At 36.9% G+C, this 25,020-nt stretch overlaps 1 protein-coding gene across 1 annotated transcript; it reads left to right on the forward strand.

Annotated features, from left to right (window-relative positions):
• LOC127949840 (transient receptor potential cation channel subfamily M member 4-like) lies at window positions 1–25,020 on the forward strand. The gene is made up of 28 exons (XM_052547264.1): window positions 1–207; window positions 3,029–3,090; window positions 3,622–3,787; window positions 7,207–7,387; window positions 11,472–11,641; window positions 12,352–12,529; window positions 13,036–13,100; window positions 13,495–13,743; window positions 13,833–13,935; window positions 14,012–14,130; window positions 14,229–14,534; window positions 14,924–15,025; window positions 15,133–15,261; window positions 15,639–15,768; window positions 16,156–16,301; window positions 16,388–16,500; window positions 16,590–16,685; window positions 16,776–16,822; window positions 16,916–17,148; window positions 17,223–17,338; window positions 17,410–17,542; window positions 17,619–17,793; window positions 17,975–18,140; window positions 20,466–20,647; window positions 20,981–21,113; window positions 21,421–21,493; window positions 21,838–21,934; window positions 23,537–25,020. Exons 1-28 carry the CDS (start codon window positions 136–138, stop codon window positions 23,569–23,571), a joined length of 3,777 nt encoding a protein of 1,258 aa, XP_052403224.1. The 5' UTR covers window positions 1–135; the 3' UTR covers window positions 23,572–25,020.

Consider the following 25,020-nt stretch of genomic DNA (forward strand, 5'->3'; position numbering starts at 1 on the left):
TTTAGAAATAAGTTTCATTGAATATCTCGTGAATCCGGTTGATGGCAAACTAGAACACAATTGGATCTAGACTCACCATGGAGCTCATCTGAGAAATAATTGATCCCTAATAAGCCTACACTTTAAGACGGACAGATGATCAAAATGAAGATAATTGAGAAAGAGAATGAAGCAGGTGTAGGGGAAAGAAAATCCGAAAAAGATCAGGTGTGTTTGTTACATTATTAATGTAAATGTGTTGTTTGGCAATAAATTAAATATGTTCAGTAAGGAAGTTGGATGGCAGTAATTTTTTGTTTTGTTTTGTTTTTTGTAATTGTTCATGCTTTTAATATTTATTTTGGAACTGCATTAAAACATTTAAAAAGGTGTGGATTTCCATACTGCACATAGAAAGCGCTGGTTAGGAGAAACTCTTAAAATGACAAATGGCTGATATCTATAGACTCTGGAAAAAAACAACAGATGTCTGGAGTCACGATTTTGCGAGGCTTATACAACTATGCAATTGTAAGAAGTTGAATGAAAAAGCGCATTTTCCCAAGTTATCCCATGTTTCCATGTCATAGTTCCTTTTCGAACGGTCCCTCCCGTTGCGTTAACACGCTTATGAGGAAAATCCTGTTTACTTTGGAGGGCAGTGATTGAAATGAACTTTTTCACTTAACAGCCAATTTGGCATTTTACATTTTTAAGTTAGATACCGACCATGTATACTTCTACTAGCCAAAAGTAAAACAAGGAAAAGGCTGCAAATCCTTTGTGTCAGGGTTTGCGATATTGACAAAAATAATATCTCAATATTTTCTAGAATTTTATCGATAAATTTAATTAGATTATATTTTGCGGTGTGTTATTGTGCTGATATTATAGCTTATTAAAGGGGTAATATCGATGCTATTTTAAAAATCATAATTTGGTGTAATAGAATATGCTGACATGCTTTAATGTTCAATAAACACATTATTTTTCGAATACTGTACATTATTGTAGTTCCTCTTCCCCGCCTCTCTCAAACGAGATACCTCCAGCTGCAGAACCGCAGTCTCAGGCCAGCAGCGTCAAGCCGGAAGTGGACGGAGCCAGAGCATTGTGCCTTAGAGTTTTGGATCACTTCAAAGTGTTAATCTACGTTGATGTCAAATCAGCATTTTATTATAACGATTTAATCAGATGATAGATAGATGAGGATAGACAAAAAGAAGCTTGAAGATTGGAACATTTTATTATTTATTTTTTTTACAATTATTTTTTTCCATTGTACATAAGTAGCTAAATTTATATATAAACAAACAAACAAACAAACAACAACAACACAACTAATATCCCAATACCATGAATTTTAGGGCATAACTGCATTTATGAAATAGTTGCCAAGCATCATATCAAAGTCCCTTTCTATAATCTTTGATCATATTGGATCATTACACACACACATATATATCCTTTTTCTCTCCATCAATAATAAAGATCCAACAGTCAACGGAGACAGCCAGCTGTTGTGGAACATTCTAAAATAGAATATAATTCAGTTACTCCTGGAATAAGAATATGCCAAAACATAATTTGTATTAGTAGCTTTGTTTTATGAAAGCCTAATAAATCTCACCATGTTTTCGATCAGCTACCTCATCTATTTAGCATCTCATTAAATCGTTCTAAAAAAAAAATGCTGATTTGAAAACTTTTCGGACTATTTAAAACTTTGAGATTATCCAAAACACCACGTGGCGCTATGCTTCGTAAATTAACTTTTGCCCTGCCCACTTCCGGCTTGACGCTGCTGTCAAGCAATTTATCAAAGGTAGAGTCCTGCCACTCCTAAAAAAATTAAATAAGTCTCCACCTTAATATTTAAATGCATTAGGATATGTATTTTAATATGCAACAACGGTAAGTTAATGCAAATGTAATGACTTTTTAAATGGCCTTTCCATTAAAAGGTTTGGATTTACTCTGATGTTTCTGAGGAAAGTCAGATGAAATGATTAACCAAACCTTCTCAATTTAAAGCAACATATTAAAAGTATAAGCCTGTTTTACAATTTTTTTATTTTTTTTGGGACGAAGATGGCGAGGCCTACATACATACATAGGCTACCTATACATACACACAAATATGTACAGTATTTTGTCAGTCCTACAAGATGTTTACATTTAAGATATGTGAGAATATGTATTATTAATTTCACTGTGTTGAATTTCACTATAAATCATTTATAATTCTCAAAAGAGAAAAAAAAAAAATGTATATTTATAAATTATATTTAATAAAAATTTACACAATATTATAGGAGAATAAAATTTAAAAAAAAAATCAGGATGAAGATGGTTGATAGCATGCTAAAAGTGAAAACATTGTGAAACTACAGAGCTAGTATATTTTGTGTTATGCTGAATTAATATCCATTATAATATAAGGTACATTATAGCTGTTATGTTGAATAAACAAACATGCTGTTTGTAGTTCTGAAAACAATTTGACCTTGTTTATTTCATTTTAGCAACCTTAGATAAGAAGTTTTTTTTTTTTTAAATGTTCCTAAAGTTTTGATTAGTATCTCAGCTCAGCATCTGTTTTAATTACCAAAACATTTTTTAGACTGTTTTTAAATTATATTTTAATATTTATTTTCTTTATTTAGTTTGCATTTTATTTTATTTTATTTCCAAATATAATATACAGTGCCTTTATCCAGACTAAAGGTTTTTATTTTATTATACAATTATTATAATAAGAACAGTTATGGGCTAAGTACAATGATTTTGGTTACTGTGATTGTGTTTTGTTGTTGTAGTTAAACTAGGCTATATTTGAGTTTTGAAAGATCTTTAAGCAGGGAGAAGTCACAAATAAGCTGTTCGTTTCTGTGATTTAGAATTGCAACTCACACATTTCAACATTTCCTTGGAAATTCTTTTGCCAGTAATAGTTCTCTTCAGTCACTGAATGTGAAAGGAAAGAAACCGGACCTGCATGTGAAAGTGTCTCTGACTCATGCTTTACCCTTCAATGTTTGTGTTGCAGAGCTGGATCCCAAAGATGATTAAAAAGAGAGTATGCACTACCTTTGTGGAGGACTCATCTAGGTACAACTGTCATTTTACATTTTCTCTTGCATTCAGATTCACTAGCGTATGGAGAAAACTATTCAGTCCTTTCATACTCTCATTTAAAACAGACATTGATATTCTGGTAATATGATCTGAGCCGCTTTTGATAAGTAGCTGATTTGGTCATGGAGGGTGGGTCAACAAACACGCCATTTTTTCTTGAATGAATGTGAACTCCTAGCCATTTGTCAACACAGTAGATTTTCTCTGTCCATTTCCCATTGACAAGCATTTGTTATGTGATGATTCACAATAGGTTTTGGACAGGTACTGTTTTCAATCAGTTTATTAATTTAAGTAGTTATGTGTACATTGTGTGACATGCTATTAATGTTTTATTTAATTAATTGTAACATGAATGACACACACACACACACACAAAGGATATTGATTTCTTTTTTCTCTTCATCTGAAATGATGGCTTGAATTGTAAGTATATGAGAATTCTGAACTCACTGAAACCTGTTTTGACAGTTCTCTCTCTCTCTCTCTATCTCTCTCTTGCAGTAATGGGGCTTTGTGCCAGTGTGGTGGAGCACAGGAACTTCATGCATCCACAACGGCTGGTGATCATGTGATCAGCCAGTGGGACAGTGAACAACACACCTCTGAATGCCCCACTGATGCCTTTGGACAGCTGGAGTTTGCTGGAGCTGGACGCAGAAACAGTCCAGTGGGTGTCTTGCTTTCTTTTACACCTGCTCAAGCACGCACAATCACAGTTAATGTAATTTATAATATGAACTCTATCTGACAATACAACTATGATGAATAGGTAATACGTTACAGTGAGGTTTTATTTGTTGAAGAAATTGCTAAAAACTCACTGCGCCTGAACAAGAAGTACAAAAACGCAAATGTGATTAAAGCCAAAGATTACTGAGGAAATTCCATGGACAAAAAAGAACCATTGTCTATTGTCAAAAGTATATCCATGTATGAAGCAGAGCTCACACAGAAGTTGTTTTCAAACCAAGCAGGTTCCTGTTGGTTAACGTGGTGAATTCAAATGAATAGCTGAATTCATTGCAAAATCTGTGTGGGGAAATCTTTTGTCCTCACTTGAAATTCATGATCACCTGGATTCCTTTTGAAATTATTGGATTTTTGCCTTTGAAAATTTGCTTAACAGTGGTAAATGAGATCTTTTCAATGAAGATTTTTTTTTTACAGCATTTATGTCTTCTTGTTTATTAACAAGAAGTCTATTAGTAAATAATCAGTAACTTAAATTAAAAGGTTTTTAATTGTTTGTTTGTGGCGTCTAAAGCATTAATTGTAAAGTTTTACCATTTCATTTTCTTGAGAATGCTTTTTTTTAAAGCAAATTCACTATAGTGCCACATTTCATTGCAAAACTCTCTTTTTTACTAATTAAATAAAAATATAAATACACTGAAATTATATTTATATTAAGTTATAGTCCTCAGTCAGGGTAGACCACAGTGAAAATGGAAATGAGCCTTTGAGGGATAGATATTTATTTATGAATTTAACAGAAAGAGTGCATTTATAAATATTACTGTAAATGCACCACAGTTAATTAAAGTTTATTAGAAAAAAATATAAAATGTTTTCTTCTGAAAGTTTTTTGGAAAGATGGTTAATCAATTGAACAATTTGCATGTTGTTAAACAGCATTGCATACACTGAACTCACTGGGTTTCTTTTCTTCACAGCCTCATTTTCACTCCTGTCAAAAATTAAATATGGCACTACCTTGACTATGGTCTATTGTCATTCCCTTTAAAAGTATGCCAGGCCGCTGGGCAATTACTGAACAGCAATGAAATCATGTAATCTACAGCTATTATAAACTTCCCTTTTTACCAACTACACAGAGCCTGGAGTCATACACACTTCTCATAACCACATAAAAAAAACAATTAAAATTAAACGGCAACAAAAGGAAACATCTCTGAATTTTTTTTTTTTTTGGAGACTGTGTGTTTCCTGATCCACTGTTCAGTCTTTCTCTTTTCACCCAAATGCCTTCCTACATTCAGCAGTTTTTGAGTGACAATATAAATATCCTGCGTGTTGGTGCATGTGAGGAGTATGTGTCTGAATGTCACGGCTGCCTGAATGCCCGTGTCTCTTAGTTGAGGATGAATAATATCACACATAGGGTTGTGTGGGTTAGGGTTGAGCCACATATGAGATAATTCTGTACCATTGATTATGCTGAAATAAAACTGAAAATTCTCAGCTCGTGATATATCAAAGAAAAATAAATTCAATAAAAATAACTTCTTAAGATCTATGTGTGAGCCTTGTAATGGACTGACCATCCATGCAGGGAGTTTCCTCGCCTGCAGCTCAAGACGCTGGGTTAAGATCCAGCTCCCTATGACGCTGATAAGAATAAAGCAGTTTCTATAATAGACTGGATGGATGTATGGCTTCTTAAAGAGCCAGTAAGATGAAAATTCGAAGCTTCCTTTCACTGTTTATAAGTCCTGTACATTAGGGTTAAATCCATCCAAGGTTAAAAAACATTGTCATTTTGTCAAAATATCATTTTAAAATTAACTCAATTCTCAGAGATCCCCAAACGGTTCGCGCGAAGCTGTTCAAAAGATTCAGTTTCCTTAAACCCCACCTTTCGGTAGCATACTGTGTTCTGATTGGTCAACTGACATAGTTTTGATTGGTTGTTCCGCACACAACTTTACGGTAAACAATGCGTTACCATCTGTTTGGGGTGAATTATGTCTTATTCCTCTCACCGAAGCAAACAGTAAAATAAAAAACTTGAACAATCTCACTGCTTTTTCTTCTGTGTGGGTGTATTCAAGCCGCGCGCTTCAGTTTGAATCTGAATAGCGCATTCAGCGCGGGGGCGTGGTCACATTAGATATAACGAAGGGAGACATGAAAAACAGACATTGCGTTGTTTTCATATGGATTACTTTATCACAGAATAGGCAGCACTTGTTTAGTTTTAAAGTAGACATGTCAAGCTTTCTATAGATATCTCTCTCATGTCTCTTCGTTGAGTATTCACGGAGTTACACTTCATTTTAATGACGTGTTTGTACATGAAGATGAGCGCAGAGAAAGGCAGCAGACAGCACACATGCTGATAAGATGCTCGGGAGAAAACAAACACATGACTTCATAATCATACTTCTCGTTGTGATTCGGAGATGCTCGTTGGTCTAAATAAAGTTGGTAATGAACCCTCTTTTATGGCCAAACGCTTTGAAAATCTCGCCTTGTACTCACCGAGATTAGAAAAGCAGTCATCAGTGAAATGTTGTGAACACAACAAGGATTTGTTGTACTGCTCTGGTATTGTGGTAAAAATGAATTTTAGCCATTGGTTCTTCTGATCTTCATTCTTTGGCAGTGAAAATAAAACAAACTTGCCTTTACAATTAAAAACACACTGTCTCCTCGACATGATGCTCTCACACCAACCAGAGCGTCTGTGTGGGGGGAGGGGCTGGTCAGAGTTACGTTTCTCCCAACACGGTAGGCGGAGATTATTATGCAAAGTGTTCCTAGTGACGTACATAGAGATGGGCAAAAGATTTGAAATCTATAACGACTCGTTTCAGCGATTCAGAGTCGACTCCTTACTTTAGAAGCCAATAATTTATAAATCGTGTACTTTTTGGTTTAATTACTTTGCACATTGTTTACACTGATGTACAGCTACATCATACACTGTAATACAGGTTATTTTTGATTTCCCATCTGTGTGGCTCTTTAAAAGTTTAATTTAAAGATAAAGTGCAATTTAGAATTTTTTTTTAAACAAAATTAAGTTCAAATTGAAGAATAAAAAAAAACAAAAACAAAAAACCTACGAGGCATTAGCCAATGCATAAAAAAATCGCTTTGAACAGCAAAATATATTTTTTTTAGCTTAATAAATGTATTTACCAATTATTTAATGGGCCTCTCTCCATCACAGGGTGAGTAAAAAACTCTTCAAATGTATGTGGTCATATCACCAATTTGCTGTCTATAAACAAGGAGTGGCTCATCTTCCTCATAGGCTAAAATCACCTCGCTCTCCCTTGCAAACATTCAGGACAGTTTTTCTGCTGTGCATTCATATGTCATTCATCTTGTGTCCCCAAGTTTCTACGTCTGGCACACGATACACCTCCAGACAATGTTTACTCGCTGATGACATCGCAGTGGGGCCTGCCGGTACCCAATCTGGTGGTGTCTGTGGTTGGAGGAGAGGGAAAAGAGAAGGTAAAACCTTGGGTGCGAGAGGTGATCAGACAGGGTCTTGTCCGGGCTGCACAGAGCACAGGTAACCTCTCTCCTGCTCGTATATATTTAGCTCAGTTATAAGTGCTTGAAACCTTTATACTCACTTATCCAATGAATCACATGTGGGCTGTTAACCCTATACCCTCTGCACTATTCGACCTGGGTTAATATTGAGCACTAATACTACAATAAATAGTGGTTGAAGTAAGAACTAAAATATATTAATAAGGAATAAAAAAATAAAAAAGCACTTAATGCATGGCAGAATAAATGTGTGATTAACATTTTACTTTCCTTTTCTGAAATCCATAAGTATGTCGACGCATGCCTTTACATACACACTCAAAATACTCAGACTAACAAACTTCCAGTTAATAGCACATTTCAAGAGGTTTCTGAGAACATTATGAAATTTATTGAAATAATATAGGCCGCAGATTAATTTTAATCTACAGTGAAGACTTTAAGCTGGGTATTAATTGCCAGAATTTTGTTCAGTGAGGTGTTCCATAAGTCATGAGATGTCATTAAAATTTGAAACTGATATCAAAAATGCAACATGTAATGAAACTACAGTGGCCATATCAATTGATCATATATCACTGCACATAGACATCCAGAAACCAAGTATGTTTTATGAATATTTAAAGGGTTAGTTCACTCAAAAATGAAATTAAGTACACAAATTACTCATACTAGATGTTTATGACTTTATTTTTTCAGATGAATCCAGTCTGAGTTATTTTAAAGGGGTCATATGATGCAATTTAAACATTTTCCTTTGTCTTAGAAGTGTTACAAGCTATTGGTGCATAAAGAAGATCTGTAAAATTGCAAAGACTAAAGTCTAAAATCCAAAGTGATATTCTTTATAAAATTAAGACTTGTCCACATCCCCCTAAAATGGCTCGTTCTAACACACCCCCATATATCTATGTCACGATGTGGGAAGATTTGCATAACGCCACCCAGGCGTACCTTTTAATCTCGTAGTATTGTTGTTGTGAAAGTGAATCTGCTTTGTTTGGCCTTCCAAAAGAGGATGATATCTGCTTTCTTCATGCCTGGAGCTGATCCGTGCTGGTCGCTGAGGAAATCACTGTTTGGTGCTTGTACATCAGTGTCATTCATCTATCATTTCCACTGATTTTACGGATTACTCATGGTTAAATTTTTGGAGTAAAATGTATGTTGACCTAGGAACACATCTAACTCAGCAAAATCAGGACGTGCGTAACGGTTCATGGGTCAGTGCGTTCATCTTGTGTCTTTTTCTGATTGTTTGTGTCTGTTAACTAGCACCGCAGCTGCGGTCTATGAGCACCAGCTCCAGCTCATTTGCGCTGCCTTTAAGTTTGGCTGGCATCCTGTTCGTGTTGTTGGTTCGTTGATTCTCGTCTGTCTCTCCTGTCTAGTTGTTGTTCCTGTTCCTCCAGTTGGCATTCTCTGAACCTTATTCCTCGCCCACCTGGGATTCCTGCCCTGGGTTTGAGTTACTGCAGCTTGAGTGGTCTGGATGTGATTCATGTGGGGTTATGCCATCGTCTTCCTACGTTTCTCATTGCTTGCTATCTGAGTTACAAAAATAAAAAAAATTTGCCCTCGCACTTGGATCTCGAGACTCGATCATTGTGACACAAGCTGGCTCAGTATGGGGATTACAACATGTTAAGGGGAGTAACATTTCCGTCACACGCTTGAGGTATTTGACTAATCAGAACGCTCTGGATACCTGGCCAATCAGAGCACACCTTGCTTTTCAGACTGATAAGCTTTGTAAAAATCAACGCATTTCAGAAGGCGGGTCATACAGGAGAAATAATAATGTACAGTATGTGGAAAATAATGTTTTTTTTTTTACCTTAAAACCCATTAACACATTTCATTACACCAAATAATGTTCTTTTTAGCAGGATCGTATGGCCCCTTTAAAACAACTGGTGTTGCAGTGCTTCAGTCCAAAAGACGTGAACTAAAAAACGCACATCCATCTCACACGGCTCCAGGGGTTGAACAAAGTCCTCCTGTAATGAATCGAATGGATTTTTGTAAGAAGAAAAAAACTATATTCAAAATGTAATAATCACTTTAATGTAGCGTGTGCTCATTGTTGTAAATGGAAGCAGCTCCCGTTGGATGATGTATAGGCATGTGCCACTCAGAAGTGATGAATGCCGAAGTGCAGGAGAGAGTATAAAACGAGGATTTGTAAAGAAGAAAGTCAGATTATTTTGATATAAGTCAAGAGGAGACTGGGTTTCCTTTGCTAAAGTAAGAAAACTTTGCTTCCTCTGCTCGTGTAAATAAATGTTGGTTTTCAGGAGACTCTCCAGCATATGCGCAACACTGACCTCATACTTCATCCGCCCTGGAACTGCTTCCACTTCTGTTTAGAACAGTGAGCGCAAACTACATTAAAGGGATAGTTCACCCAAAATTTAAATGTAATGTTTATCATGCTTAACCCCAGGGAATCTAAGATGTAGTTGACTTTGTTTCTTCATTAGAACACAAACCAAAATGTTTTGCTCAAACCGCTGCAGTCTGTTAGTCTTATATTGTAAGTGGATGGAAATCACAGCTAAAACATACAGTAAAAAAAAAAAACACCCACAAACAAAACCAATTCGAACACTGCAGCTCATGATGATACAATGATGTGTAAAAACACAAAATGATCGGTCTATGCAAGAAATTGAACAGTGTTTACATAGCTTTTTTACATCTGATTTATGAAATATCCGATTTGTAAAAACTGTCCTGAGTGCATCCCCCTGAGCACATTCTCAGTAGACATGAGGTGTCTTCTTCTTCATGCTTTATGGTGGATCGGAGACTTATAAGTGCATTAACACCACCACCTATCTCTCAAATTGTCCACTTTACAACAATATAAATACTGTTCAGTTTCTTGCATAGGCCGATTGTTTTGTGTCTTAGCACATCAATGCATCATCAAAAGCTGCAAGGTTTAATTTGTTTTTGTTTGTGTATGTTTTTCTTTTGTTTGTTTGTTTTATTGTATGTTTTAGCTGTGATTCCCATTCACTTACAAGCCTGATAGACTGCAACGATTTAAGTTAAAAATCTCTGTTTGTGTTTTACTGAAGAATCAAAGTCACCTACATCTTGGTTGCCCTGGGGGTAAGCAGATAAACATACAATTTTCATTTTTGAGTAAACTATCCCTTTAATGTGATTATTACATTTTGAATATGGATATTTTGGTTGCACTTTATTTTACAGTACGTGTACTTACTTGTACTTATAGTGTACTTATAGTGTATTTATCTAAGAAAGTTCTGGTAATACAAGGTAAGTACATGGGGTAGGGTTAGGTTTAGGGGTAGGTTCAGGGTTAGTACTAGTTATTACATAGTTATTGTTATTACTATAATAAGTACATTGTATGTACATGAGGAACAGGACTGTAAAATAAAGTGCTACCGATATTTTTTCTTACAAAAACACATCGATTCACTACAGAAGCACTTTGTTCAACCGCTGAAGACATGAGCCATTATTTCACTTCTTTTGGACTGATGCAGTGCAACACCCACTGAGTGCCATTAAACAGCTAGAAAGATCAAAGACAATTTTTTGTATAGCTCTAACTGGATTTGTCTGAAAGAAGAAAGTCATATACACAAAGGATGCCTTGAGAGTGATTAATTCATGGGCTAATTTAAAATTTTTGGGTGAACTAACCCCTTATCTCTGATGTGGACATGGTTAGGAGTAAATGTTTACTCTCTGGCTCAGAGAGTAGATCAGGTAGGACAGCTTATATGAAATGTGTTCTGGAAAAGTGTTAATAACTGTTTTCATGCACTCAGTATTAGTGACTAGTCTTAAGGTCAGTGATAGACAGGCCAAACTAGTATTACTCAACAGTGGAATTCCTCCTGTGTGTTAGTTTGTAGTGTGTTGATAAGGTTTATTATGTATATGGTAAAAAATTTAATGGCTTAAATCAAGAAGAGTTGCAGAGTATGGTAAATATCTTTTCACTGTTCATCAGTGATGTTGTTTGTATTTCTGTGCAATTTAATGCACAATTTAATGCAAAGTGTAAATTGCTGAGTCATTGAGGTAATAGTTGCTTTTCTTTTTCTTTTTTGCAGGGGCTTGGATCATGACATCAGGTCTGAGGGAGGGCGTTGGTCGTTGTGTAGGTGAGGCAGTAAGGGATCATTGTGCAACAGCTTCATCTCTTTCCCAGGGCAAAGTTATAGCTGTTGGTGTTGCACCCTGGGGCTTGATATACCAACGTCAGCAACTCGTAAACCCACAGGTACAACCATATGTGTCCATTCTGCTTCAGTATGAACGGTTCACACAAAATCCACACTTAAAATGTAAGAACGTCAAAATTTTTTATTTTTAGGTATATTTTTATATTTATATATGTGCGTGTGCATATAAATAGAGACAGACCCTGCTAGCTGATTTGACTGATATTTTTTTAAAGATCTTTACAGTTCAAAATTAAATTAAATTAAATTAAATTAAATTAAATTAAATTAAATTAAATTAAATTAAATTAAATTAAATTAAATATTATGAATTATATATATATATATAACGCTTTCTATTATTAACTGAAAATATTTTAATTTAATTTAATTTGTATCATATATCATTATTGTCATTTTTGTTATTCTTATTTTTTTATATTTATTAGATTATATAATTGGTTTTGCATATTGGTCAATGGATACAAATAATCATTACTGTATTAGTCATACAAAACATACAGTAATCTTGTGATTAACTTCACTTTCACCTAACTTTGGGGCACTTTCGTATAAGATGTTTACAGAGGCCATTTGATTTGATAAATTGTGAAATGTCAAATGAAATTGAAACATTTTAGTGTACTTTTTGCAGAGTGTACAGTAGCATTTCAGTAAATGCCATAAAGAACTAAATAGTGTTTTGAAACATTGGAGGACTTTGCCTAGGCTGCTCTGTAAAAACATACTGTTGGTTATTCTTTACAAGGGTAGTTTCCCAGCACGGTACTATGTGCACAACATGCCCCGTGAGTCCAGCTGCCTGGACAACAACCACCAGGCTTTCCTTTTGGTGGATGATGGAAGTGTAGGAAAGAGAGGTTGTGAAACAATGTTCAGAGCCAACCTGGAAGACTTCATCTCCCATCAGCGCACTGGCATCTGGGGTGAGAGAAAGAAGACGCTTCAACTGAAAAGCATAAAGCACAACAGCAAATTCCCAAATCGTTTATGTAGCAGCTTCATCAGGGACTGACGGGAAGCACAAAACATCCCTGAGGAACTAAGCACTTCCTTTTATTAAATAAAATAAATAACAGAGAAGTAACCAACAAGTGAGTGGAAAGAAGAGGGAAGCTAAACATTGGTGGTATTTAGTGAACAAATGGCTTCATAATGATTTGATTTAGTAGTAGTAAACACTCTTTATTGTCCCTACAAAGGGTAGTTGGTTTTGCAGCATTTCATATAATTTCATCCACAATCACAAATTGACAAATAATTTAGCATGTAATATGAGGGTTACACTGCTCTCTAGTGGAGCAGAATAAGCATCTACTGTAGTCCTGAAACAAATGGAAACTAAATACTAGTACTTTTATATTCTTTGTTTATTTTGAGTAATGCTATATTTCTATTGTAAACATATCTGTGTTCCTCTTGCTCTTAACAGGTAGTGGAAGCATTGAGATTCCTGTTTTGTGTGTGCTGATCGCAGGAGATGCTGCAATGCTTGAGGTCATTACACATAATTATTTTAATATTAATATAAAACCATGTTTTCTTAAAAAATATATATTTTTGTTTTGTTTTATTAGTATTATATTTAAATTGTATTCAATGTTATGTTCCAATTTAATGTAATTTGGGTACTTTCAAAACCATGAACAAAACTTTATGTTGTTTTGTTCTGTCTGGGCATGGTTTTGTTCATATTTGTAGCAGGTAACACAGCTTGTCCAGCACTGTTTTTGGAATGAGACTCACCAGTTGAACCAATGCTTTATGATTTTACAATTACAGTCATAGCTGCATAAAGTGTCTAGGAATCTAAAATGTAGTTGTAACATATAAAATGGCATTAAATCAGTTTTAAGCATATTTGAAATGTATAATCTCTTTCTCACTGCAGAGAGTGGATTTATCTCTGAAAAATAGCACTCCATGGTTGGTGCTGGCAGGGTCGGGTTCAGCGGCAGACTTGATAGCATCAATACTGAAGGATCTCGACATACCTCTGAGTCCACCGGGGAGTCCCACTTTGCCGACCGCTTCCGAAGAAAGTATGAAAAGAGCCAGAGTTGAGCTCAGGGACAGAGTGAGAGAGAAGATTAACAAACACTTCCCATCTGAGACTGACCTGGAGAAGCTTGTGGAGCAGGTGAGTGTCCGGCGAGAGATCGGATAGAGAGTGCATGCAGAAAAAGGATATTTCCTTTACTTTTAGTTGCTTTTTTCATTTTCACACAGGCACTTAGTATCTACCACAACAGAGAGCTGATCACCGTGTTTCATGGAGACCTGGAAGGGCGAGATGACTTTGACAGAATCATCCTAAGAGCTCTCGTAAGAGGTGAGAATAAATCACCTGCTCTGAGAATTCAGCACATGAACAGTATATACTCACGGGTTTATGTGTGCATGTTCAGCTGCTAAACGGGAAGCTAATGATGCTAGCGAGTACACTGAAGAGCTGAAGCTGGCAGTGGCCTGGGACAGAGTGGATATCGCCAAGAGTGAACTCTTTAACGGTGGAATCCAGTGGAGGGTAGGATTAACAGCAGAATGAATGAAACCGAATCCAGGACAAAACTATAAAACGGTGTTTCAACATTACAGCTTCTATTGATTTAATCTTTCTCTTAGTATGAAGACCTGGAGGAATCAATGACTGATGCGCTGGTGAACGACAAGCCCCATTTTGTGCGTCTGTTTGTGGAAAACGGCTTGAACATACTGGACTATCTGACGTACCATCGTTTAGAGAGTCTTTACGGCTCAGTGTCGGACTGCAGTCTGGTGTCGTCATTCCTCCAGAGGAGGCTGCAGGAGCGAGTGGAGTTAGCTGGCTCTCAGACCCGTTTAACTTTACCAGATGAGAATTCATCTTTCAAGAGCCACGCCACCATCCTCACCACCCCATCCGCTGCTCGAGACCTCACTCTGTATGAGGTAAAAGAAGACAGACACTGAAACCAATGTTAGAAGGTTAAGGTTAAAAGGAGAAATAATGATATCAAATCTGAACGAAGTCTCCTATGCTCACTCTAGCAGCATTTATTTGATTAAAAATGCAGTTCAAATAGTAATATTATGAAATATTATCATATTATACAGTTAAGAACTCTTTTATATTTTAATATATTTTAAAACGTAATGTATTCCTGTGATGGCAAAAATTAAAAAGGACTTTATTTAAAATTTGTAACAATACAGATCAGATATATAATTGTATCTAGTTTGTTTTATTTATGTTTCTGTTCATATCCAATATTTTATTGTAATGACTTTCACATCCAACTTTATGTAAAACATGTGCATTAAGGTTTTCTATCTCCCAGGTTTCACGGGTATTATCAGAAATCATGGAAGATGTCTGTCAGCCGTTTTACTATGCTACTCTTGGAGTAGAACACAGATGGGCCTCAAGGAAAGCAATGAAGGTACCAGCTAGGTTTTTTTCAGAGGTATCGGGATTGGTGAAATTATTTGATTTGTATCGATTATAGATAACAATGTTGTGATCATAGTTTCTGTCTCATCCTTCTAGCATGTGAATATGTTGCTTCAAACTGAGAGTGTGTACCGGAAACAGCGCTGTATGTCTCCTTGGATATCTCTGTTCATCTGGGCCGTTCTTCAGAATCGCAGAGAAATGTCTATCTACTTCTGGGAAATGGTAAATCAGAGTTGAAACCCATATAATGTTCCATGCAAATTCTTTTTAATCTCTTTAAGTACCTGCAATCATTATCATCAATGATGTTTGGTCAGCTGTATACATTTGCTAACGAGAAGGTTAAAGCATGTTACAGTGATCCTGGTCTGTATAATGACATCTAGTGGTGTGGATTTAGTATCACACTAAAGATGTTAGATTTGCCACAGTGTAAACCTCATATAAATTGTTTCATCAAGTAAAAGCATCCAGTTACAGGAGGATTGCACAGATTGTATTGTTTATAATGACTGGAGTCATTGATCATGATAATTCCTATGTAACAACTGTAATAACTTGACTTTGTTTCGCTCTTTTCCCCTCTCTCTCGATGCTAGGCGGGGGAGTCGGTGCTAAGTGCTCTTGCCGGATGTAAGATACTAAGAGAGCTCTCCAAGTTGGAGACAGAGACCGAGACCAAGCTCTCAATGAAAGAACTTTCTCAAACCTTTGAGAATCTGGCTCATGGTGGGTGTGAATCAAGTTAAAATATGGCAGATGGGTTTGCTTTACACTGGGGCCCAAAATGCTTGTATTTTATATTTTATATTTAATATAAAAACAATTTTTTCATATTCTGCATTTTCCAATTTTAATCATCCCTTATATTGCAGGATTTAAAATATATCAAAATTTAGTTTATTGAAAGGTTAAAAGATCTCAAATGTGGTCTCAGATGACTGTTTAGTTATAACGTTTAAGGTTGGTCAGATCTTTTTTTGTTTTGACAAAAAAAAAACTATTATTAAGCAAGGATGCATTATATTAAATTCAATTTAATTTAGCATTAAGTCTTAAGCATCAAGAAATCGTACATTATTTACATTATGTATTTTCTCATCACTTTCATAATAGATGTGTTTAGTGAGTGTTACCAGAGCAATGAGAGCCACTCTTTCAAGCTCCTGATCAGACAGTCACCTGTATGGGGCAGCGCCACCTGTCTGCAGATGGCCACCGCGGCTGACGCTCGCCTCTTCTTCAGTCATGATGGAGTGCAGGTAAGTAGTGGTCATGTTTACTTGTTGGAGAGCTAGTATTTCTTAGTTACACTGGTTTAACGATTCTTGATCCCGTCCATGGCTAGACTTTACTGTCAGAGATATGGTGGGGGGACATGGACAGCAATACAGAAGTGTGGAAACTCCTCCTCTCATTTTTCCTGCCTCCCTTTATCTACACCGACCTCATCAGTTTCAAGTCAGTATTTTCAGCCAAGATTGTGGCATCAATGTTTCGTTTTCTTTCTGGTACAGTCTTACAAGTTTTAATGCCCTTCGATCTCTTAGGGAGCAGGAGAAAGATGAAGAGCCAGAGGAATTCCATCCGGGTAAAGAATTTGACAGCATCGAGGGAGCCGAGTCATTGCCTGATGGCATAAATATGTAATTCATGGTTTCTCAGCACCATAAACATTTTCACTTAATTGGACATGATACAGATAAAACAAAGAGTGTCATACATGTCCTTCACAGGGAGGAAGATGTGGAGGAATGTAATCCTCTAAAAGGAAAGCCGGAAGGTACGTCTATTAAATCAGTCTGTTAAACTTTGACATGCTGTAGGGAGTTTAAATCTTTATTTTATTTATTTATTTTTTATTTTTATATTACAGCATCAAGAGCTATCACTCAAAAACGGCCTTTTATATTGCACCGATGGCGGCAGTTCTGGTTTGCACCGGTCACTTCGTTTCTAGGCAACGTGTTGATGTACTTCCTCTTCCTGTTCCTGTTTGCTTACATCCTATTGGTTGACTTCAAGCCCCCGCCTCCTGATGGACCCGCCCCTTCAGAGCTTGTGTTGTATTTCTGGGTTTTTACTCTGGTCTGTGAGGAAATTCGACAGGTATGAACAATCTCCATCGTGTTTACACATTTCAACGCACTTGTTCAGTCGCTGGATCTTAATCTCCCTCTCAGACTTTTTTTGTAGGATCTACCACTATATTTCAAAGGATGAAGTTGTACATCCAAGACATCTGGAACAAGTGTGACATCACGGCCCTCACGCTCTTTATTCTTGGGCTTCTCTGCAGGTAAATTGAGTGAAATCTGTCCTATGTTCGTGTGTGATTGTATTGTTAGTGCATGTGCGTTTTTATTGCAGAATGTTTCCGTGGACGTATAATTTTGGACGTGCGGTACTGTGTGTCGACTATATGGTCTTCACGCTCAGACTCATTCATATATTTGCAGTTCACAAACAACTTGGTCCCAAAATAATCATAGTTGGCAAAATGGTGAGGAGTTTTTCATTCGGAATGTGCCCTAAAAAGTGCATATAATCCTGCTAAAGAGTGTTCATGAACTCCACAGGTGAAAGATGTGTTTTTCTTCCTGTTCTTCCTGGGGGTGTGGTTAATGGCATATGGAGTAGCCAATCAGGCACTGCTGTACTCCTATGACTCTCGGTCTGGTTGGGTAACTCGGCGCGTGTTCTACAGGCCATACATGCACATATATGGGCAGATACCACTGGATGAAATTGATGGTATGTGTGTGAACCTCTGTCTTCTATTGAATGCAACAATGTAAAAAACGTTACTTTTACTTTTGATCAATTTAATGCATCCTTGCTGAATAAGAGTAGTACTACTTACTGACCCCAAGCTTTTGAGATTTTAGTTGATTTTATTGATTGTGTTGTAATAAGTCTTGTTCTTTGACTCTAGCTGACAAGAGACACGAGAAAGAGTGTACAGACAACGTCACGCTCATCCATCAGGGGGCGGAGCCATGCCCACAGTCTGATTCTAACTGGCTGGTTCTTATTCTGCTGTCAGTCTACTTGTTGGTCACCAATATTCTGTTGGTGAACTTGCTCATTGCAATGTTCAGGTAAAACAAATTACACATTCAACACTGATCTAACATCAAAGGTCTTCCTGTTTGTTTTTAAAACAATTAATTTCTATGGACTAGCTGCCAATATGAACTGACAAATGTAGCCTGGAACATGTCTGGATATAACTGTTAGATTGCTAGATTTCTCCAAAAGTTAGTTCCGTGGGCACTTATGCACAAGGAGGTGGAGTGTTTATAAATAATAATAATTTCAATATTTTGAAATTGATTAGTTAACATTTGAGTTAGAATTTAAATCCTTGTAGAAAAGAGTTTATGTAAGCAATAAGTATTTGTTAATGGCTGATATTACAAATGTTTAGTTGATATATACAAGAATTCAAAAACAATATGGTCAGTAAGATTCAAAGAAATTAATACTTCTATTTAGCAAGGATTCATTAAACTGATCAGACATGACAGTAAAGACACTTATAATAGAATTTTTTTTAAATAAAATATTTAATATAAAGGCTATTCTTTTGAACTTTCTATTTAATTACATAATCCTGAATAATGTGTCATAGTTTCCACAAAAAAAATTGTTTTCAATATTGTTAAAAATAAAAAAATAAAAATGTCTTGAGCAGCAAATCAGTATATACAGTAAGAATGATTTCTGGAGGATCATTTGACAATGAAGACTGGAGAAATGGTGTTGAAAATTCAACTTTACACCACAGTAATAAATTACATTTTAAAACATTCATACAGAAAATATATTTTAACTTTAAAAGGGTCATATGATGAGATTTAAATTTTTCCTTTCTCTTTGGAGTGTTACAAGCTCTTGGTGCATAAAGAAGATCTGTAAAGTTTCAAAGACTAAAGTCTCATATCCAAAGAGATATTCTTTATAAAATTAAGACTTGTCCACACCTCCAAAAAACGGCTCGTTCTAACACGCCCGCACATATCTATGTCACAATTAGGGAAGATTTGCATAACACTGCCCAAATGTTAAGGCAAAGAAAGAAGGCATCCCTAGTTTTATTCTTAATGTAGTATTGTTGTTGCCGCCGCCATGTCCTATAGACGCTGTGTTTCACTGTTAAAGCGAAACTACTTTGTTTGGCCTTTTAAATGAGGACAATATCTGCTTCGTCTTGCCTGGAGCTGATGGAAATACATCAACTTTGCCCTGTGGATCACCAAATTGGCTTTCACTGTGGACGAAGCGGAGTCCAGCACGGATCATCACATGTGGTTGCCGAAAGCTCAGTGGATGCTCCTTCATAGAATCCGCCGCCCACGCCGTTCTCAAGCCGCCTGCCTCTGCTCACTCTAGACTATGGCTCACTCCAGGCCTCCAGCCTTCACTCACTCAAAGCTGCAGTGTGTGACACTGTTTCATTGAGAAAGTGAAACTACTTTGGACTTCAAAAAGAGAACAAGACTAGAAATCATGTTGATATGACGTTTATAATGGGATTTATGTTTATGTCTCGCCGCTCTGCCTGGACAGGACATCACAATATGTAAAGGGGCGTAACATTTCCGTCACACGCTTGAGGTATTCGGCCAATTACAATGCACTTGTATAGCTGGCCAATCAGAGCACACCTAGCTTTCAGACTGATGAGTCTTGTAAAAAATCGATGCGTTTCAGAAGGCGGGGCATAGAGGAGAAACAATGATGTACAGTGTGTGGAAAATAACGTGTTTTTTTAATCTTAAACCACATAAACACATTTCATAACACCAAATAGACCAAATAATGTTATTTTTAGCAGCATCATATGATCCTTTTAACAGTATAAAAATCAACCTTTGTTTGATTAATGAGCATAAAAAACTCCTTTCAATAACAATTAAAAATATTACGACCCCCAAATTTTGAACAGTACTGTATGTCGACTGGAAATATATATAAGCTGACATTGGATTTTCAATTATTCATGCTCATCTTATTTTATATATTTAAATAACTTCTGCTATTATCTAATGCTCACTTTTTTGAGTTTTTAAAGACATAAATAATGGAAAACACTGTTAAATATAATCTTTAGCAAACCTTAAAATGCATATCGATGATTCATACTTTACATTATTATGCCTTGAGTAGCATTTTAATACAATATATTTTTTCATATTTATATACAAAATAGTTTAATAGTATTTAGTATAATAGCAAAATAGTATTATGAAAATAATAATCAGCTTCAGCATCAGACAGAATTGTATTATTGGTGTATTCCTAGCAATAAAACACTGGCAGAAGAGGTCAGTATGCTACTACAGTATTCTAGTAACAATACAGCACGGCCACGCTAACCATATCGCTTAGTATTATTATGTGTTTATGTTATTTGTCTACAGTTACACGTTCAATAAAGTTCAGGAGCACAGCGATGTACACTGGAAGTTCCAGCGCTACAACCTAATCTCAGAGTACCACTCACGCCCCTGCCTCTCCCCGCCCTTCATCATCATCTCCCACCTCCATATCTTCATCAAAAGAGTCATTCAGAGATTGCCCTCCAATAAGAACCAACACTTCAGTACGTTCTGACATATACATCACATGATCCTACATTATACACGGAGTCTCATTTGCAAGGTTTGGCTTTAAAGGGATAGTTCACCCATGAAAATCATGGTATCATTTATGTTCCCTCTTGTCGTTCCAAACCTGTATGCCTTTCTTTCTTCTGTGGAACTTTAAAGAAGATATTCTAAGAAATGCCTCATACGTTTTGTCCAAAAAATGGAAGTCAATGATCACCAACACTGTTTGGTTACCAACTACCTTCAGAAAAGAAAGTCATACAGGTCTTGAAGGTGACATGACGAGAAACTATCCCATTAACCCTGAGGCATGTCTTTTTCCTTAGTGTTGGACCTGAACAGCAAAGAGGCCAGTTTGCTGAACATGTGGGAATCGACACTGAAGGAGAACCTGCTTTCCACGCAAGGCAAGAGACAACGAGAGAGTGACACGGAGCGGCTAAAACGCACCTCCACAAAGTCAGTCGCTTCTATTACTGTTCTTTTATATACTCTCAGATCAACAATAAGACTACCAACTTATTTAAGATGCTTCAAATGTATATTTAAGAAAAGATGGGTGAGCGGGCAACATATCTGTCACTGACAAGTAGATCTGTTTGTAATGCACACCCGGCGGCATTTAGTAAACTCGCAGTGGTGGATCTCGTTTCACGTTTATGTGAGTGTAAAGGGGGGAGACATGGAGACTGTCAACTCCTGCTGAATCAGGCACCGGCGTCTTGAATGACAGAATGTGTGTATTTGTGTCCATGTGTGTGTGTAGGGTGGACAGCGTCCTGAAGCAGATGTCGGAGATTCGCGATCACGATCGTAGGTTGAGAAAGCTGGAGTCAGAGGTTAGTGATGACTATGCACACCTCTCTACCTGTGGCCATCGAACACATTGACACCAGTTTTTGAATCCCAGCAGCGTCCCACACAGAGCACGCATGTGTCTGTGGGTTCAAGACTATGGGTCTTGTCTTATTTTAGCTGCAGCTGTTGTGTTTGCTTGCTCAGCACAGACCAAGGCCCATCTGTCATTCTCCCTTTCACTGTATGAGCCCTTTTAAAATGTAGATCCACTTTGAGAATCTGGCAAGCTGTCAGCCGATCAATGTAATTAATGAACCTGCGCTTTAAAGGGGACCTCAGGTTTTTGACCAACACTCATGTCTCTTTCTGTTTGCTTCTTATTCAGGTGCAGTACTGCTCTACTGCCCTCTCCTGGATAGTAGAGGCACTGTCTCAGAGTGATTTTGTAAAGAAGACAGGTCCACCTCCTCTTCCTTCCAAAGGTGTGGTGTCCACTCTCCCCTGCCTTTCCCCACTTTACAGTGTCAAAGTGTAGTTTGTGTTTTTCAGGTTCCCTCTTAGTAACAGCATTTACAGTGATGGTTTGGATGTAACATTTTAATGATCCCGATTTACATATAAATATACAAACCCGATTCCAAAAAAGTTGAGACACTGTACAAATTGTGAGTAAAAAAAGGAATTGAACAATTTACAAATCTCATAAACTTATATTTTATTCACAATAGAATATAGATAACATATCAAATGTTGAAAGTGAGACATTTTGAAATGTCATGCCAAATATTGGCTCATTTTGGATTTCATGAGAGCTACACATTCCAAAAAAGTTGGGACAGGTAGCAATAAGAGGCTGGAAAAGTTAAATGTACATATATGGAACAGCTGGAGGAACAATTTGCAACTTAGTAGGTCAACGGGCAACATGATTGGGTGTAAAAAGAGCCTCTCAGAGTGGCAGTGTCTCTCAGAAGTCAAGATGGGCAGAGGATCACCAATTCCCCCAATGCTGTGGGGACAAATAGTGGGGCAATAACAGAAAGGAGTTTCTCTGAGGAAAAATTGCAAAGACTTTGAAGTTATCATCATCTACAGTGCATAATATCATCCAACAATCTCTGTGTGTAAAGGTCAAGGCCGGAAAACCATACTGGATGCCCATGATCTTCGGGCCCTTAGACGGCACTGCATCACATACAGGAATGCTACTGTAATGGAAATCACAAGTTGTTATCAGTGCTCAGTTCAGAAGCCTGCATCTCTGATGGTATGGGGTTGCATGAGTGCATGTGGCATGGGCAGTTTACACATCTGGAAAGGCACCATCAATGCTGAAAGGTATATCCAAGTTCTAGAACAACATATGCTTCCATCCAGACGTCGTCTCTTTCAGGGAAAACCTTGCATTTTCCAACACGTCAATGCCAGACCACATACTGCATCAATTACAACATCATGGCTGCGTAGAAGAAAGATCCTGGTACTGAAATGACCAGCCTGCAGTCCATATCTTTCACCCATATAAAACATTTGGTGCATCATAGATGTGGCAAAGATGTGAAGATGTGGCAAAGAAGACCTAAGACAGTTGAGCAACTAGAAGCCTGTATTAGACAAGAATGGGACAACATTCCTATTCCTAAACTTGAGCAACTTGTCTCCTCAGTCCCCAGACGTTTGCAGACTGTTATAAAAAGCAGAGGGGATGCCACACAGTGGTAAACATGGCCTTGTCCCAACTTTTTTGAGATGCGTTGATGCCATGAAATTTAAAATCAACCTATTTTTCCCTTAAAATTATACATTTGCTCAGTTTAATAATTTGATATGTCATCTATGTTGTATTCTGAATAAAATATTGAAATGTGTTACTTCCACATCATTGCATTCTGTTTTTATTCACAATTTGTACAATGTCCCAACTTTTTTTGGAATCAGGTTTGTACAGTTCCTTATTGATGGAGACTAGATAGATAGATAGATAATGCATGTATGTAGAAATCTTAGTGTTTTCAAATTTTGAGTTACTTCTACATACTTTTAGCATTATGTTAACTATCATGTCTCTTCTGAATGTGTTTCAGGTATTGCTTCTAAACGGCCCACTTTTTCCAGATGAAAATGATGATGATAATGCAGATATACAAACGTGTGGTTATTTTTTGTATGATTCTTTGTGCAATTTCAGCGTACTGACATGTTATATGTCAAGAACACGTTGTTTGTATCTGATTTTTAACATTGCATCAGGAAGAAAAATATGATTTGTTCTAGTTAAGTTTATAAATATAATGGGCCCTATTTTAACGATCTGAAACGCAAGTGTCAAAGTAACTTTGTGGGCGGGTCTCGGCGCTGTTGCTATTTTCCCGGTGGAATAAATGGGTCTTGCGCCCGGCGCAAATCTAAAATGGGTTGGTCTGAAGTAGCTTCATTATTCATAGGTGTGGTTTGGGCGTAACGTGAAATAAACCAATCAGAACTTCATCCAACATTCCCTTTAAAAGCAGGTGCGCAAGTTCCATTATGGATTGCTATTATTATGGCGTATTTACCAGGCGCATGCCAGGAGCGGTTCACAGCCGAGGAGACTGATGTTCTTGTAAGAGCAGTGAAAGACAGAGAAGTTGTGTTGTATGGGGATGGGAGAATAATTAGCCTGAATAATTTGTAAGCTAGATTTATGCCTATTTTTTCACATCTTCGTGGCACACCACAATGATTTTCGTCATCTCATGTGTTAATAATTTTTTAGTGTAACAATTTATGATTTGCAAAAATAACTGTTGCATCTGTGTAGATTACATGAGCAAAGTGTATGCGCGTTGTGCACGCTATACATTATGGTCAAGCATGCGCCCTTAAAATAGCATAATGAACAACGCGCAACGCGCCACTGACTTTAGACTAGGTTTTTTCTGGTCAGTGGCGCAATTGTTTAATGGAACAGCAAAATAGCACCAGGGATTGTTTGCGCCGGAACACGCCTCCTTTTTTGCGCTGAACCGCCCAGGGAGCGCAAGTTCATTCACTAGTTTAGCGACGTGCTTCTGTGGAGGGAAAAGCGCGCTTTGCGCAGGTGCAAAATAGGAATGACACATGCGTCGGTGTACAAAGTCAATTGCGCTGGGTGCAAGATAGGGCCCAATATGTTCATTTAACAAGTATAGTCCAAGTTTCAAATATACAAGCTGATTTACCCCAGGGACAGTAAAGGCACAGCATAATTATAATAACCACCCAGGAGAGCTCCTCAAAACTTTAATTGAATCTTGTGGGTCACTTTTAATCATTGGTCATTTTGTTTCTTATCGATATTTATGGTTTTTGCTGGCATTTCTTGTAAATGCTACAAAATAATTTATAAGTGAATGACAATAATCAATGCAATCATCCACAATAACACTGTGATAACTTTCATTTTGTGTCTGTTACTGATGTTGGAAATCATTTTATTTTCTGTGATTGTAATTTATCAAATTTTTTACAAACCTGTTTTTATGGGGGTTTTGTTTTTTACTGATTTAAAATGGTGTTAATGTAACAATTAAACTTAAATTTGCTCTTA

The sequence above is a fragment of the Carassius gibelio genome, chromosome A3 (genome assembly GCF_023724105.1).
Source record: "Carassius gibelio isolate Cgi1373 ecotype wild population from Czech Republic chromosome A3, carGib1.2-hapl.c, whole genome shotgun sequence".
NCBI classification, from domain to species: domain Eukaryota; kingdom Metazoa; phylum Chordata; class Actinopteri; order Cypriniformes; family Cyprinidae; genus Carassius; species Carassius gibelio.

What these genes read in the sequence shown, in the direction of transcription:
- LOC127949840 (XM_052547264.1), top strand. Translation starts at nt 136, where the DNA reads ATGATCAAAATGAAGATAATTGAGAAAGAGAATGAAGCAGGTGTAGGG. An exon ending in AGCAACTCGTAAACCCACAG is followed by an intron (nt 11,642 to 12,351) that starts GTACAACCATAT and finishes ATTCTTTACAAG; the next exon opens with GGTAGTTTCCCAGCACGGTA. An exon ending in TAATCATAGTTGGCAAAATG is followed by an intron (nt 17,543 to 17,618) that starts GTGAGGAGTTTT and finishes TGAACTCCACAG; the next exon opens with GTGAAAGATGTGTTTTTCTT.